This window comes from Strix aluco, chromosome 5, assembly GCF_031877795.1.
Source record: "Strix aluco isolate bStrAlu1 chromosome 5, bStrAlu1.hap1, whole genome shotgun sequence".
NCBI classification, from domain to species: Eukaryota; Metazoa; Chordata; class Aves; order Strigiformes; family Strigidae; genus Strix; species Strix aluco.
This window is the reverse complement of record NC_133935.1, coordinates 34254666-34271120: the sequence shown is the minus strand read 5'-3', so window position 1 is coordinate 34271120 and position 16455 is coordinate 34254666. Positions and strand designations below refer to the sequence as shown.

At 45.2% G+C, this 16455-nt stretch overlaps 2 protein-coding genes across 4 annotated transcripts; both read left to right on the top strand.

Annotated features, from left to right (window-relative positions):
- Positions 1 to 219: 219 nt before the first annotated feature.
- Positions 220 to 6438, top strand: MGP (matrix Gla protein). Of its 2 annotated transcripts, XM_074826914.1 has the most exons (6): positions 251 to 314; positions 1483 to 1527; positions 2977 to 3127; positions 3909 to 3944; positions 5120 to 5195; positions 6063 to 6438. In XM_074826914.1, the coding sequence occupies exons 3-6, from the start codon at positions 3064 to 3066 to the stop codon at positions 6199 to 6201; spliced, it is 315 nt and encodes a 104-aa protein (XP_074683015.1). In that variant the 5' UTR covers positions 251 to 314; positions 1483 to 1527; positions 2977 to 3063; the 3' UTR covers positions 6202 to 6438. The 2 variants fall into 2 exon arrangements, with proteins under 2 accessions (XP_074683014.1, XP_074683015.1); XM_074826913.1 differs by lacking the exon at positions 1483 to 1527 and having other exon boundaries at positions 220 to 314.
- A 2703-nt stretch (positions 6439 to 9141) lies between these two features.
- LOC141923772 (osteocalcin-like) lies at positions 9142 to 16000 on the top strand. Of its 2 annotated transcripts, none has more exons than XM_074825403.1 (4): positions 9142 to 9368; positions 10924 to 10959; positions 12943 to 13012; positions 14558 to 16000. In XM_074825403.1, the coding sequence occupies exons 1-4, from the start codon at positions 9302 to 9304 to the stop codon at positions 14685 to 14687; spliced, it is 303 nt and encodes a 100-aa protein (XP_074681504.1). In that variant the 5' UTR covers positions 9142 to 9301; the 3' UTR covers positions 14688 to 16000. The 2 variants fall into 2 exon arrangements, with proteins under 2 accessions (XP_074681504.1, XP_074681503.1); XM_074825402.1 differs by having other exon boundaries at positions 9146 to 9368; positions 12940 to 13012.
- The last annotated feature ends 455 nt before the right edge of the window (positions 16001 to 16455 follow it).

Here is a 16455-nt window from a genome sequence, read left to right as displayed (position 1 = left end):
CTGCTCCTGGGCACAGAAAGGCAGCCTGGATGTGGCTGTGCCCCCACTAGCCTGTGGTGTCTGCTCTGGCTCTTTCGTCTCCCTCTTGGCTCAGTTCCTTGAGGTTGTTGGTTTCCTGGCTGTGGGCAGAAGGTGTTTTTGACAGAGAAGGTGGTAGCCTGGGGGTGGATCAAGAGTGGGAAGCAGAAGAGGGGAGGAGTCACTGATCAATGCTAATAAATAAGAGGCCCCTTTTCTTCAGTCCAGGGTCCAGGACTCCGGGAGAGCTGCCCCCTCAGATAAAAGCTGCAGGCTGGTGGGGAAGCAACGGCTTGGTGAGTATGCAGGGACTGCCTTGTTTTTCCTGGATGGCTGCTCATTATTAATGCATTGCTGGTGCTTCACAGCTGCAAAATGTCAGGAGTGATTTCTATGGCATGCATAACATTGTGATTCTCCACTCCAGCAGGAGACAGGTCAGAGGGCTGTTTTTTTGATCTCCCCTTTATTTAGGGGACTGCAGAGGTTTCCCTGGCATTTGCAGGCAATTTGTCTTAGCCCCTCTTTCTGTATTTCTAACCAATGGGGATTAGGCTCACTGTGCTGTGATGTGAGCAGTGTGGTCTCTGGGGCAGCCCACTGATGCTGGGGAGGGGAGATGTGTGCTAGAGAAGTACGGGGTGCAGGGGGAATAGAAAGGAGATGTACTTCTGCAAGGGAAAGTGTTCCTTGAAGGAGGTATGTTGGCACAGGGCTGTGTAGCAGGCATGTTCATTCATCACTTGGAAAATGCATTGCCTCTGTGGTGAAAAATGAAACATCTGGGTTAAAGTGGTGTTTGTGGCTCTTCTCCTGTGGCTGATGGCAGGGGATGCTCCAGGCATTCTGGGATCAGAGTCCTCTGAAATGGGAGCAGAGTGTTCAGGGACCAGAGTGCTCTGCCCTGATAAATAAAGACGGTTTATCTGGAAAGTGTGTTGAAGTTTCCCACTGTGCAGCTTCATCTTTATTCCAAAGAACTCCCAGCATCTTCCTCTCTGTGCCCCACTGCCTTCCTGCTAGGGTCTCTCCTCCAGTCTCTCCCTCAAGCTTCCCTTTCTTGGCAGCTCCCATGAGCTCCCAGGGTGTACAAGACATTCAGGAAACATATAAAACCCATATTCAACAGTAACTTCAAAACTGTGGGCTCTAAGGAATGCATACAATCCTACAGCAGAGAATTCCCTTAAAGAGACCAGAGAGACAGAGCACGGAGAGACAGCAGAAAAGTCTCAGTTCTCCTTTGACTTTGTGTCTATAGCAGACTTCTGGCTTTTGCCCTGCCACAGCCTAGTTTTTCTTCCCATCTCAGGCTCAGCACTGAACAAGCAGGATGTGGATGGTATGGGGGGCATTGATGGTGCAGGACTGAGCTGCTCTCTGCATGGGGTGGAATAATGGGGAAGAAAAACAATTCTTTCTCTTTGGTCTGAAGTTGAAGGCCCTGCTCTGTTTCTCTCCCAGAGTCCACAGGCTTCAGGCAAGGGCTACGAGTTTGGCATTGAAAAGGTAAGTTGTACAGACCAGGGTAAACATGTTTCACTCCCCATTGGGGAAGTGTTAAGCTCTGGCTCGCTGTCCCTGTAGTTCTTGGCTGTGTCACCTGCAGCATGGCTCCCCAGACTGGCCTCTGTGGGTGACAGCAGTGACAACACCACACTGTTTTGGGGGAATGGTCTCTACCCAGAATGAAGTCAGTCTGCACCCTGTCAGTGAGAAATCCTGATGCCTTCATGGACACATGGACAACACAGGTTGTCACCACAGTTTGGATCAGACATAACAATGGTTACTGTGCCTTAGGCTCATCTCCAGACAGTGTGCATGGTCCCAGACCCACCATGGCCATGGTGGAGGTCTGGCAGGCACTGGGTACCCACCTTCCCTCCCTGCCTTGCCCCTAGTAAGCTACTTCCCTTTGCTTTTCACCCAGCAGGGATGGTCATCTCTGTAACTCCTTCTTTCTTCTTTCACTCCCTCCTACAATACCACAGAGCTGAAAAGGGGAACACCCCATCTTTTGTTGATCACTTCTGTCCATTGCATTGCTCCCAGACAAGTTATTTAGGTGCTAGAAGGCAAAGTAATGCTCCCAGAGACTGCTGACCTGGGAGATTCATCCCAGCTGAAAAGCCTTGTATTGACATCTTACTTCGGTGCCCAGTGGGGCAAGGACTTCTAGTGCTAGACCAGAGGCAGCAGTTCTGTGAGATATGGCTACCTCTACATTCACCAAGATGTTGTCCCTTGGGCTGGAAGAGCAGTGTAGGGTCAGAACCACAGTGAGGACCTGCAGAGATAGATTTCTGGGTGCTGCTGTCATCTCAATGTAAAAATCATGATGCCTCCAGCAGAAGGGATCCTTCTAGGTTCCTGCTTGTCACTCCTGGGGCAGTAAAGTAGGAGAGGGGAAGGGGCAGGAGGGTTGGATTCCTCCTCTGACGACAGGCAGGCTGGGACCACAACAAGGGCCAACTGGAGGGAGGGGGGGCCGAGTGGGGAGGGAGTGTTCGAAGATTCATTCTCCATGTCTCCATCAACAAAGCTACCAGAACAGTCTGGGCTGAGTGTATCCAGACAGAGGATGGTGAGGGCAAAAAGGGCAGATCAGAGGAAAAATTAGAAAGGCAAACATTTACATTTGGGATCAGCACACACCTCTCCCTCCGGGCCCCTGGCAGCCCCTGAAATTCCTTCCACTTGCACAGGCCAGCTTTTCTGAGCATGGAGTGCTAGTGACATGCTTGCCTGTGAATTATGGCCCCCAGTCCTGAACTGTGAGAGGAAGGGGGCATACCCGCTCCTTCCTGAAACCTGATTCAATCTGCTAATAGAGGATGTTCTGTAATGGCTCTATAAAGAGTGTGTACCAGCCAGCCATTGCCCTCCCCAGGCTCTTTCATGGGGCCCCCTCCTGGCTCTGTTTTCATAATACACATTCCACTGATAATTTTGCAGGCAGCCCAGGATTTCCAGCTGCCCTCAGTGGGAAGAGAGCAAGACACAGCAAGAGAGACAGAGTGAGAGATTCCTCCATCTACTGGCATGATGCGCACTCTCATCATCCTTACACTCCTGGCTGTTTTGGTGATGGCTGCTACTTGTTATGGTAGGTGACTTTTTTTAGTGGATAGAGTGATAACTCCAAAACTGCAGACATCTTTGGGTCTGTTCAGATGGTTTTTATTCAGCTTTGTGTCTTCTTTCCCCTTAAGTCAATCTCTTGCCTGTTTTTCTGCCCTTGTGTCAGATCCTCCTAGCTCTGCTCCAGAGCTTTCAGATCCAGTCATTGTGATTTGTGGTTCAGGATGCTTCAGCCCTTCCCTCTCTGTTCCAGCTCACCTCACAGACTACTCCTTTTTCTGCCCCTCTCTTGTCTGAACTACAATAAGAGGTCTTATTCTTAATTATTGGGGAGATTTCTCTTTCTCCTTTTGTAATAGCAAAGCCCTTTTCCTGTCAGGCACACAGTTCCATACTGATGGAATTAAGATGCTGTTACAGGCAAGAGTCAAGCACATCTCACTGTGCCAGTCTATTCCTTAAGAACACATGCAGGCTTTGAAGGTAAGCAGGTATCATACCCACAGTAGTGTCAGGAACATGAAGGTGAGGAACTAGGTTTGAGAATCACACACTGGAAGACCAAGCATGAACCTTGAAGTCCTGGCTAAGACACCAGGTAGCTTCATTCTAAACTCCTGAACACCCTAAACTCCTCATATAAATGCTAGGTCACACCACTGATCCCTTTCTCTTCCCTTTGAACAGGTACCTGAAACCTGGCTTGTCTGATTTCACTGTGTGTGTTCTATTGATCTGTGGTGTTTGAAAGACTGAATCCCATCAATACAGTGTCTTACCACATGTTTTACTCTTTCTTTCCCCAGAGTCCCATGAGAGTATGGAATCCCACGAGTATCTCCGTAAGAGACTGCTTTACTATTTTCTTGAATTTGAAGTGTGCTACAGACACCTCCAAGACCATTTCCTTGTACTTTACTGTAGGGATTAAATAGGCAGAAACACTCAGCCAGGGAAATTGAATTTACTGGGTGATGGACTTTCAGGTTGAAAAGGGAGAGAGATAAAAAGAGACTTCATATGTTTGGGCACAGGTGCATATCACTGTTTTGCAAAGAATATAATGAGAATTGGCAAACAAACTCATGAGTTTAGATCTCTGCTGCATGCACCTAAACCAGATTGACACTAGAAAAGGATATTGCTCAAAAAGCTCTGGGATGAGCCTGGAATGAGGTACTGCAGAAGCCAATAACATGATTGTTCTCCCCCAAGGATGGGGAGAGCCTTACTCTCAGCAGCTTGGAAGAAGCAGGTGGCATGTGTGGGCAGGAGGGATCCTTCGGCTGGAAGAGAGAGTTAGTGTCACAGGAAAAGCATGAAAGGGTGGAGAGTCTCACTCTGGAACAAGTAATATCCTGGAGAGGTTAGAGAACAGATGGATCAAAACTAAAAAGAAATTAGTCCATCTGGGAGAAGGACTTCACAGAACAGCTAGTCAGAAGCATACAGGCACGTGTGGGAGCCAATGCCAAAGACATCCACAGACTCCTGAACTCTGCAATAGGACTGTGATGTTTCTCAAAAAGGACAAAAGGGACCTTCAGGCACCTCAGTCCAAAACTGCCACACAGACTACTCAGTAACTACTTAACCTTGGAGACAGATAGACTTACTCAGGTCCTTCCTGTTTTTACCTGTAATTTCATGATACTGCTAATTCTGCTGAGCGTGCCCAGACCTCTCACAGTCTGTGCAGCTTGGCACCTACCTCTTGGTCAAGCTCCACTCACTCAGAGGGGCTGTGGCAGCAAAATCACAGTAGCTTTCCCCTGGGTGTCTTGAGTAACAGCAGAGCAAGAGTGACATGTGCACTTCCATACAGACTGCACAAACCAGAGGGAGAGCCTGTGCATGAACCAGCAGGGTGGACAGCAGGGAATATTAAAAGGTTTTGGGTTTCACTGTGGATGGGAGGGCGGACAAAGAGGTTGTTATAAGTGTGGAAGCTAGCTTTTGTTGAAATCTGGTCTTGAAAAAATGTCTATCTACTCTGAACAACTCCTTGCCTTCTCAGATCCCTTCATCAACAGGCAAAGGGCCAATGACTTCATACAAGCTGACACAAGACTAGAAGCCATCTCTCGGGAGAGGTATGTTATGGCCTCAGGACACTGAGGATGGGAGTGGGGAGAGGTCTCTTCTTGCCAAGCATGGTGTGGTATCAGGGTGACAGCCATGGTGACTTCTGGAAAGCCTCAGCCTCTATGAAGCACATATGAAGTGCCTGTGAGGTCCCCAACCCTGAGAGAAGATGGAACTCAAGATAGTAGAGAGCAAATTCTTGCACTTTAAGACATGTCACGTGCTGGGAGGGCTCTTCTTAATTTGTCTGAAGGAAACACCAATAGAAGGAGAAAGGAAGATCAGTTTGAGATCTTGTTCTAGTCCTCAGATCTCATGCAGAATTCGCATGACCTTTTTTAAATCACAGGGTGACCTGGGGGCCTCCTTGTCTCATCTATAAAATACAGATATAGGTAGTTTCATGCCTCATGCAGGGCTTGTGAAAATAAAGGCTGAAGTACAGAAATCACCTCTTAGTGAGGTGTCAAGACAAACCTTCTCTCCAGTACCAGGTGGCCCCTTTGCAGTATGTTTAAGGTCTTTGTTCCGTGTATGGCTTTGGGGAAGAGCAGAAGAACTGAAGGCAACAGGCTTGGGGGCCTGTGGAGGAAGGACTCTTCCTCAGGCTGAGGCAGAAGTCACCCTCCTCTCCCCACCATCCTACTTAGCCCTGAAATAAAAGGTTACCTGAGGAGGAAAAACATTCCTGCTGCAGTCACATTGCTCCCCTGGGTGCGGTGAACACAGAAGCTGGTGTGCTAAGATCTTCGTAGCTGGATGATGGAATCTGGTGATGGACCCTTAATCCTGATGGGGGGTTGTGGGGCAGAAAAGGCCTGTAGACAGGTATTTAAGATGACAGCACTTACCCCTCATGTATCCTACTTTTGCAGGATGAGGAAGCGTATTAAGTCACCCCAGGAACGTCAGAGGGAGATCTGTGAGGACTACTACCCCTGCGAACAGTACGCTTTTCACCATGGCTATGCTGCTGCTTACAGGCACTATTTTGGGAGGAGAAGGACTAAGTAAAGGATGACCTGTCCCCGCCCTGGGGCCTGGAGCCCAGGGTATCCTCCCCAAAAATGCAATGGCTCTGAAACATATTTAGTTGCTTGTGTCCCTTTATGTTATCCTGCCTGCTGCTTCTCTCCCATGTAGCCATGGATTCCTACACTGTGTTAATTAGCGCTGAGCTGATGTAACAGAGATCAGAGAGAGTTCAGGATGTGGGTGTTTACTACACAATAAATTGCTGGTTTGATACTATCTTTTCATGAGTCACAGTATTTTGGGGGGCGGTGTGCAATCTTCCATGAAGAAGCTGAGTTTGTTTATCATAGAATCTGGTGTGGATTAAAAAAAAAAGTCACTACATTGCAATCACACAACTTTGAAAGGATCTACAAAGTTTTTGTTCCAGGGTCTATGAGTGGCTTCTCTTAGAGGCCACTGGCAAATTTCAGTTCCCCATCTTAAGACATCTTAAAATGATGTTGTGTTCAGAAGGCAGGGTGAGATGCACATTTTGAAAGTGAAATCTATATTATCTTTCCTCAGTTGGGGAAACAAAATTCAGAAAGTGCCTGTTTAATCCTAAAAACAAAGTTAGGGTGAGAGTTAGTAACAGAAAAAGCCTGTAAATTACATCTTGATTATGCAGCTGCCCTCAGGTCCTGATGTAGGGTGCTCCTGCAGAAAGGAGTGTGTGGTCCAGTCTTTACTCATATTTCCTTTTGGAATACCCTTTCATGCCCTTACTTTCCACTTAGAATGATTTTGGTAGTGCTAGAAAGCTGCAGAAACCAAAGGTGAAGAGGGGCTTCAGGTGGCAAATAAACAAATAAAAGAAGCCCAGTGTTTCGGATCAAGCCCAACTTTGTTCACCTAGAACAATTTCATTTTGCTGTTCATAACTCATTTGAAACCAAGATGTGGCCTGACCCTGTGCACAGGTTGCTGAGCACCTCCTGAACCACGGAGGAGTGAGCGTGTCTGCTGTTGGGTTGTCACCACCACCAGCACCAGAGCACCTCACAGAGCATGTCCCCAGGCCGAGAGGCACCAGTGCTGACATGCCCAGGAATTCAATGCTGCCCTGGGCTGGTCAGCAGCCACAGCAGCTTGGACACTCCTTAGTGTGTGGTGCCTAGGAGACATAACATCTTCTATCTAAGCTCAGCTCAGCTCAGCTCAGTACAGCTGGTTTCAATATTCACATCTCCAGGCTTCTACAGGCGCCTGTAAATTATAGAAGTGGGAAAGATTCATGGAACACTATCAAAGGCTATGAGGTATAAAATATCAAATTGTTGACTTATCTGTGAAATTAAGTCTAGAGCCAAATCTAGCTGCCACATTAGAAACATCTATCTTCTTTCAAAATATGCTTCAAGGCTTTGCCATCTTTGAAAATGAACTTTTGGAAAGAAATGTAATTTATTTACTGAAAACACTTCTGATGATAGGAAACTCCACCATGACAGTTGCTAAAGCTTTTTTTTTCCTTTTTTAAGGAAAAAAAAAAGAACTAAATGAATTTAAGGAAAAAAAGCCACATGAATTAGGTATATTTGCACTCACACTTGGTCTGCATGTTCCTAAGTAGGTGAATCTCATGATGATCAGCAAGAGCAAAACTTTCATGCCCTGAAGTCGACAAGTGTGCGGTGTCTGGGTTTGACTTGACAAAACAGAAGGCACAGGGTTAGTGCTGTCTGGGTCTGTGTCCAGAAATATCTTGTGATTTGAACTACAGTTTACCAGTATAAGTAATGAATAATACCAGAGATTTCTGTGAGATTTCATTAGTGTAAGCAATCACCAAACATGTTCGAGAGACTACATGCTGGTTAGAAAGCTTGGAAAAAGTTGGGAAGAGAAGTAAAGCTGTTTGGATTACTAGAACTGTATATTTATATTCTTTCAAGTATTCTTTTGGAAGTATAACTTTCCTAGAATACCTATTATTTTTAGATATTTATTTATTTTTAAACTGTTGCTCTTTAAGATACTTTTGCTGGAAGTTGTTAGTATATATATTCAGTCTTTCCTGGACTGTGGAAAAGTTAACCTTTGCTAACCTTTTTTTTTTTTTTTTTTTCTTTCTTTTTTTCCCCCAAATCCTGAAATGTCTCTAAGCTAAAAAGACAATGTCTCTAAGGACTGGCAAAATCCCTAATGGCTCTGACTGCCCTTGAGAGCCTTTTAGGCTTTAATTCTGTAACCCTTGCGTGTGGGGCTGAGAAGGACTGGATATGAGGTGGAGGAAGATGTGATCCATATGCTGTTTGTGGGACATGGTTTTGGGTACTTGGATGGTGGGTTGGGGAGTATGGGGTTATTGGTAGATAAGCTGTAGAAGAGCCCATTCAGGTCTCTTGACATACCAGGTAACCACAGCCACCCAAGTCCTGAAGAATAAAACACTTTTCTAGTCTAAAGGTTTATTTGATTTTTAGACAAGAGAAGCCAAACTAAAGCTTCCAAACTAGGAAGACTTCCAGGAAGAAAAAAAGAAAGACCCTCCCTCAAACTAACAACCAAAGTTCTCAACAGCATAAAAATCTCAGCTCTCTGAAGTGATTTGGTGAAAATGCCTGAAGTGAAAATCTACCATGTGTTTGGTCTATGCAAACTCTTTCATGGGTTTCTTTGCCTTCAGGGGAATGGGTCAGTGTGGAATGGGGGGAAAAGGGACACTATTGGGTTCTGTCTCATTTGATTTTCCACATGAGAGAGCCCCAACACACAAAAAAATCTGCTCTACTTCAGGATGTGCTGGTCTCTCCCCTGGCTTTCTGGCAAGAAGCTGAATGACTTTCATGTTTGTAATGAAACTGATTTTTTTATCCAGTTGTTTTTCTTCAACAGCCCCATTCAAAACCTTGGATTAAAATCTGGAAATGCATGAGTCCTGAGATGGATATTAAAGTGTCTGCCAGGACCCAATATCTCCTGGCTCAAAGGATGGGCTTTGTTTTGGAGGTCAGAAGTGGGAACACAAGCCAGAGCCCTGAATTATAAAGGCGATCACAGGATATAAACTGCTGCCCGAAAGCTAGCTCCGGAGAACTTCAGTAACCTCCAGGAAACCTCTGAGGTTAGGAAGACTAGCACGGCCAAAGAAGACATGAGGAGTCTGCTGGCATCGCTGATCATGACTCTGGCCCTGGCAGCGCTCTACTGTTGTGAGAAAGGTAAGGGCACTCTTCCCAAGGAAGGCGAATTTCAGAAGCACTGCTCAACCTTGAAGCTTGCCACCTACCTCTCTTTGGTCTGGGAGACACACACAGCTTTGAGGGGAAGAGGTGCACTGCCGGTCAGTGCACAACTTCAGATCTCTGTCTGAGAGACAGAGTCATGGATGAGAGAGGGCTTGGGGATAGAAAGTCTCATCTCTTGTTGGGCACTTTCTTCCACTGGTCAAACCCCACCCCTGCAATTGCACTATTGAATTGCAGCAGAGAATTTGAACATTTTAATATGTTTAAGTATTAAACCAGTTTAGCATTTAGGTGAACTGGCAAAGGTATGCTGGATGTTCACTTTTGAGTAAGAGGGTTGAGCTGAAGGAAGATTTGTTTCAACCACAGGGAGAGGGATTTTGTGCCTGACAGACCTGGAGTGCTGTAGGATCACAGAGATAGGCACCAAGTCAAGCATTCACCTGCAGGAAAATGTGCGATGTGGAGAAATCCTGGAGGAAAAAAAAGCCTCCTATTGGTGGTTAAAAAAAGGGAGTTGTCCCATTGACATAAGAGCACATCACATTTGAAGGTGATTTAGCGATGGTGATTTCATGATGAAGAGATAGTAATGTAGTGGCAGCTCTATAGCTGATGAAGAGAGAGGGAAGGAGGAAAAGATCAGAAAAACAAGTATTTTCCCTTCACAGCAGGAAAGAGAAGCTGAGCAGGAGAGAGCTCTGTTTTTTCTGATATTATCTCATTCAGAGTTAAATTTTATTCAGTTCTTGGCATCAGATATATCATGATTCAATACTGGCAAATATATTTTGTTTGATCAGTGTTTTCCTTCTGTCAGTCTCTTTCTCACTTTTTCACTCTTGAGTATATGTCTGCTTTTATTTAGACATTAAGTTCCTGAATGCTTAATGGCCTTGGAGTAACTTCTAATTATTCTTTCTTTTTTTTTTTTTTTTCATCCAAGAAATGTATACATTGCTTAAAAATAGAACTACACATAACCCTTTTCACACAAAGTTGTTTAAGTACACTTGTTATTTTTTGGTCTCTAGAGTCCTCTTTCTGCCCATAAATACACTTATGCCAAATACCTGGTGGCTTGGGTGGAACTGACACTTGAAAAAAAATATGGTGAAACAGTGAAAGAAAAAAAATGTGAAATAAGGCAGTGTGGGAGAGCCAAGGTCAGGAGACCTTCCATTTCTCTTAGAGGACGCTTTCCTTGACAACTGTCTTAGCAAGGGTGGGGAGGGAGGAGGAGGAATGTCTTCCTCCAGCTTCCACAGTGGTTATATGTTTATTGTGTCATTTAATCTGGCTCAGAATAAGTTGAAATTAAACAAATCCAGGCATAATAGGTGAATTTTGCTGTGGTAGAGAAGTCTATTTCTAAATGGTGGGTGTCAATAAAACCCTTTTTGGGAGGAACAGACCTTCTGGGAAAGTGGGGGGAGCTGGACCCAGACAGTAGGCAGAAGGATTCAGTTACAGAGTGGAGCAGAGGAGGACTCACAAGCAAACTCCTTTCTGTCTGTCTTTCTTCCAGATCCCAAAGACCCCTTAGGATCTCGCAATGCTGACAGTGAGTATATTGTTGTGACTGATGCTCAGCTCCATTCTTCTGCATCTGCCTCCTTTCTTCCCTTTGAGAGGTTCAAGGGCTGAACAAGAACCATTCTGAGTCCCTCTAGCTGCCCCCCTTTTGCTTCCTCAGTGCTGCAGTCCCTGAGGTGCAGGAGCACCTGCAGCAAACAGAAGAGATGCCTTTCACAGCTATGGGGGCAGAAGACACCGGGGAGGTCAGCCTCCCTGCACTGTCAGCCTTGCATCACTCCGGGTATGCTGGTGCCACAGCCTGCATCTCCAAAACCCTTGAGCAGCCTTCAGGCAAGACATGAGTCCTGCAGGTTGTTAGCAGATGGATGCATCTGCCCTCTGTGAAACAGGGTGATGTGGATCGAGCAACATGGCCAGTCTCCCTGCTTCTCTGAGCTGGCCTCAGAGACCTATCTAAAGTGACTGCTTCATCCCCAGACTGTTAAGAGAGCAAAAACTGTCCCAGGGCCTTCAGGCACTGGTCTTTTGGATCTGCTGAACAGTCAGTCTGGTGTGCAGGATCACACAGCAGAAAGGTTTGGTGCCACATGGCAACAGGTTGTGACATCCCTGCCAAATCCCATAACCTGGAGACCCTGAAAGCAAGCACCTTCCTTGGCTGCTCCTGAGGGCTGCAGTCCCTCCTGTCAGGTCTCCTGGGACATGGGATTTGCACACCTTGGCATGTCCACAGCTCTTGCAGCAAGCTGATCCTGGCAGAAATCTGTGTAGAAAATCCCTTTCGTTTTCCTCTGTCTCTGGTTTCTCACACCTTAAAGGATAACATTGCTGCTGAGGAGTGTGAAAGCTGGTATTTCTGCAGTGAACCAACACAAACACAGATTGTGAAAGAGAAAAAAAATTAGAAGAGTGTTCAGGGAAAGGTAGTGATTTCTGACAGCTCATTAACTGGCAGTTTCTGTGTAGTTGGTCTTTTGATACAGACTAAACCCCAGCTTGCTAGAGAGGGGATACCTCTCACCTGCCAAACAGAAATGCAGTCGAACACCCCATGAAGATGACGGAAGGGTACAAACCCCACCGTCTCCCCAGAGGCAGGGATCTTCTTTCCCCCAGTGACAGCTACAGTTTGCCAGTTTCCCTGCTGAAACGTGTATTGGTATACAGCTACTTGTGTTACTGGTGTGCTGGCATCTGTGCACACCTCTGCTGGTCTGGGTTCATCCTGTGGAGTGAGGCTGTGCTGTGCTGAACCCTGGCTGGAGAGTGAAGTGCTCCACAGCACCCACGTGTTTGCACAACCACAAATCCAAGGGAGCAAATAAGCAACTGTGCTGACACAGTGTGTTAGCGGAGAGCAGGGCCCAATGCTGTCATGGCAGGAAGACCTCTCATGTTCTCCAAGTCTTGAACACCAGGATCTTCGCACCTCCTGGGTGTATTTCTCCTTGAGTGATGCTTACCATCATTATTTTATACCCTTCACCTTTCGTGGAACTTTGCACATGTGAGCATTGGTATTTCCATGTGCCACCTGTTGCTTATGGCTCATTAGAGGCATTTTTAAGGCCTGGTGGCTGGTATCCCACATCACTCTCAGTCTAAGTCAAAATTTAGAAAGGAAGCCAAGACTCTGAAGTTAAGTGGGCTAGGGATAGAGGGTGACATTTCCTTCATATTCCTCTTCTTAATATTTTATGCTGTCATGACTTTGCCTTCTGCTTATTTGCTGTGGACTCAGACCATGCTGTGTGATAAGGGAGTGGAGTTTATGACAGAAAAGACCTTTGCTCCATGTAGATGTGCAGGTTGGAGTGAGGAGGGAGCTCAGCTGTTGGGCTCTGAGTGGACAGTGGGGTTGGATGAGATAAATGTGCAATTAGGATGGTTCATGGCAGTCATCTGCTTGTGAAGAGAGTAGACAGCCCATTTTCAGAGATTAGACTGGTCTCTGTTTTTCATAGACAATGACCCTGCATCTTTAACCTGCTGTGTCTTCTCTTAGCAGGCATCAAGATTACAAAGGAAGTTGCCAATGCCTTTGTGAAGAGGCAGAAGAGATCCAGCCTGCTTGAACGGTAACAACTCACGAGACAGGCTGAGTGCTGGACTCTGGACCTGTTCTGAAGAGGGAGTGGGAAGGCAATAGGACATGAAAAGGCATTAATTTGTTGTGCATATATGTTATTACCTTCATGTGTTGAAGCAAAAGGGCTCTAGGAGTCACTTACTGATAGATAAATGTTTATTTTTTTGTCAAAATCCTTTCCAGTTCATAGCTGGACTCTGATATTCCTCCCAGGGAGGAAGACAGTACTAGCTGTCTGGGTTAGCCATGGGGACACCAGAATACAAGTTAGAAGCTGCTCTGTCTTTCAGGGTCATCCGAGCCAGTTTACAGGATAATGAGCATCACAGAGCCCTGGTCATTGCCCCTGGCTCCCTACAAAGGAAGCACAGCTCTGTTGCAGGGTGAGGCTAGATCAGAATGGCTGTTCTTTCTGAAGCTGTAGATCCAACATCAATTTGTGCAAAAATCCTAGGCACAAAGATTTGGAGAAATCTGAGCTATAAACATTTGGAGAAATTTGAGGTCATCCAAGAATGTTCTTCACATATTTCCTGGAAGAGATTTTTATGTCACTGTTTGTGCAAAAAGAATTTTTACTCAGTCTGGAAGGAGTGGAAGGATAATATTGTTTTTTAGATAATAGAAGGTTGAGAGGCCCCATGTCTGGAAGAGAGGATCTGAGTATTGTAGCAGAGGAACTGGCTGATCTTGAAACCTGCAGTGAGTAAAACCAAGATGAAATTCAGTAGTAGCAACTGTACTGACTACCCTCTTACAGGTGGGGCATCATAAAAATAGCTTCTGCTATAAGCAATAATCAGGAAGGACTGAGGCATGCAGACAGCTCAGGGTATTATTTGATCAGGTAATGTTAGTCTAGAAATACGGGTGCAACAAATTGAATTCAAGGGTGTTGCAGGGTACATCCAATACAGAAATAAAGCAACAATTAATGAGATACTGGTGGGACTTCTCCTGTAGCATTGTGTACGGTTGTCAGGAGAGATTAACCAAACCTGGAACAGGAGTTAAGAAGGGCATCCAAAAAGTATAGCCGAGACTAAAAGATTTGGGCTTGCTTAGCTGAGTGGGGATAGCGTTGCTGTCAACAACAGAAGTGAGGATGACTAGAGGAAACTCCTTAAGCTAAAGGAAAATAGTGGCTAGTGGGAAAGTGAGCAGAAACTGGAAGCAAATAAAGGTAAGCAGGTAATAAATAAACAAACAAATAAATAACAACAACAAAAAAGATTCCTGGGTATCTGGGAAATGAGGCTGGGGACAAAACTCCCCAACACTAACTGCTTTTGTGGTCTCCTTTGGTGATAAAACCTCAAAAGCAACTGCTTTAAATTGGGTTCAGTTTCAACTTTTCCCAGCATTAATCAAGTAGTCTATCCTCATGTACATAGATGTTTAACTCAGCATGAGAAGTTCGCTGTTAGGACACCTTGGGGAATCACCCTTTTCATGTTAGCATCATGGGTGTGAAACCTCTCCAGCTGCATCAACTGAATCTGCAGAATGGCATCTCTCTCTTTGTCTACTCCAGGTATTCTGAGTATTACAAAAGTCCAATGGAGCAGATGCATGAGCGTTGTGAAAACTACCCACCTTGTGACTACCTCTCTGACCAAATAGGATTTCCTATGGCCTACAACCATTTCTTTGGGAGATACTAAGGATAGGATGGTCATTTCATTCATTTTGCTTGGGACTACTCTGAACCCCCCAGGAGAAAGAAGGCTGTGGGTCAGAAGGAGGGAAGAAATACATCTAGACTGGGGCCGCCTTCTGTTGTCTCCCTAGCCAGCTGGAATGCCAAGGCAATAATTATCCTACTTGCTGAGCTTGCATTAGCTATCTTCCTTTCATCAAAAATGTTTCTCTTCAGTCATCTTTTGTGATATTTTGAGCTTCACCAGAAATGATTGAGAAGACTGTCTTACTTCCTTCCATTTGAATCCTCATGAAGCAGTAGGTGAAAAAAATGGGATTCCTCTCAAGAAAATCAATGTATGCCTTAGAAACATAACAAGACCTTTTGTCCTCTTCTACAAAATGCAGGAGGATTACAGAAGAACAATGTCACAACGTGTGTAAATGTGATGGATCTGATCCTGGGATGCTCACTGGGAAGAAGGCAAAATGGCTGCCCTCTGGTACAATGACTGGGAAAGTTCAGTATTTTCAGGTAGTATAATCACCTTAAATATATGCAAGTGTAGGATCATTTTGTAGAGATAGAAGTGTGGAAATATTAGTACATAGCCAGAAATCAGGTTCTGGTACAATCTTCTGATTATTCTGTCACAAAATTTGCCTGTATAGTACAACAGAAAAATCCCAAAAGGTGTGTATAAGGAGTTCTTTTACATGAGCCCTTCCATTTGTATGCTGCATTCAGTGACTGTGTAAAAAATAACTTGGAAATCTCTTGCTGGTTTTGTTACAGTTGGTTTCTGGTGAAACTGAATATATCCAAGCAGAACAAAAAAATAATCTGTTCCACTCTGATGCTTTAGCATTTATGCTTGAAAGTAAAAGTGTCTAAACATCTCAAAAAAAAAAAAAAAAAAGCCCCAAAGGAAAAAAAGAAGCAATAAACTTTATGAAATACACAAAACTGAAATTGGTTCAAGGATGGATTGAAGTTGAGTCAGCATTTGGTTTATTCAAGGAAACTTGTATCTCTCCATACATATATTAAATAAAAAAAAAAAAAAGTGTTTGTATATACATACCCTCTTCTTTCTGTACTACTTCATTCTGTCCTCTGGTGTGAACATTATACCTTAGCAACTTTCTACACAGCCTCCCTTGATGTGCTCTGTCAGCTTTCCTTCCCTTAGAGGTAGGATGTCAGATCCCATCTCCAAGGACAGGGACTGCTCACCCTGAGGAGACTGAGAAAGACCAAATCTCTCTGGTTGCATGTGTGCTGGGGTAGCCATCCCCAGCTGCTGACTGCAATAAATACTGCTTATGTAAAGCAGGTTGGTGTGCTGCTTCTCTCTGTTCCTCTGTACAACCTTCATCTGTGGCTAGGGATGCCTAGAAGATAAAGCCTGCTCCTATGAAGCCTGAAGAGCAGGATACAGGTACGTGAGGCTTCCTTCTCTCCTCCTGTGCCCCACTGTGAATCAGAAGTGACTACATTGAGATTCAGGTCATGATCCCAGTACACTGTGACAGTGAGGGAGAGAAGGGCCAGGCTTTTCCTGATCCACCAAGCTCAGCATTTCTCTGAAAGACCTTGCCCTGAAGTAAGGACATGGGATAAGTCACCAGGGATGGCTGCCAGTGTGAGTGTGAGCATCTCTTGTTCAGCAAGCTGCTATGACTTGCACTAACTATGCTAGACAGTTAATAAGTACCTCTGCTCACCTTGGTCAAACACCTGGGACTGGTTTCCCTATTGGCATAAACTGATGGGTTTTCACTGCTCAC

What these genes read in the sequence shown, in the direction of transcription:
- MGP (XM_074826913.1), top strand. Translation starts at nt 3,064, where the DNA reads ATGATGCGCACTCTCATCATCCTTACACTCCTGGCTGTTTTGGTGATG. An exon ending in GATGGCTGCTACTTGTTATG is followed by an intron (nt 3,128 to 3,908) that starts GTAGGTGACTTT and finishes TTCTTTCCCCAG; the next exon opens with AGTCCCATGAGAGTATGGAA. An exon ending in GAAGCCATCTCTCGGGAGAG is followed by an intron (nt 5,196 to 6,062) that starts GTATGTTATGGC and finishes CTACTTTTGCAG; the next exon opens with GATGAGGAAGCGTATTAAGT.
- LOC141923772 (XM_074825402.1), top strand. Translation starts at nt 9,302, where the DNA reads ATGAGGAGTCTGCTGGCATCGCTGATCATGACTCTGGCCCTGGCAGCG. An exon ending in AGGATCTCGCAATGCTGACA is followed by an intron (nt 10,960 to 12,939) that starts GTGAGTATATTG and finishes GTCTTCTCTTAG; the next exon opens with CAGGCATCAAGATTACAAAG. An exon ending in AGATCCAGCCTGCTTGAACG is followed by an intron (nt 13,013 to 14,557) that starts GTAACAACTCAC and finishes TGTCTACTCCAG; the next exon opens with GTATTCTGAGTATTACAAAA.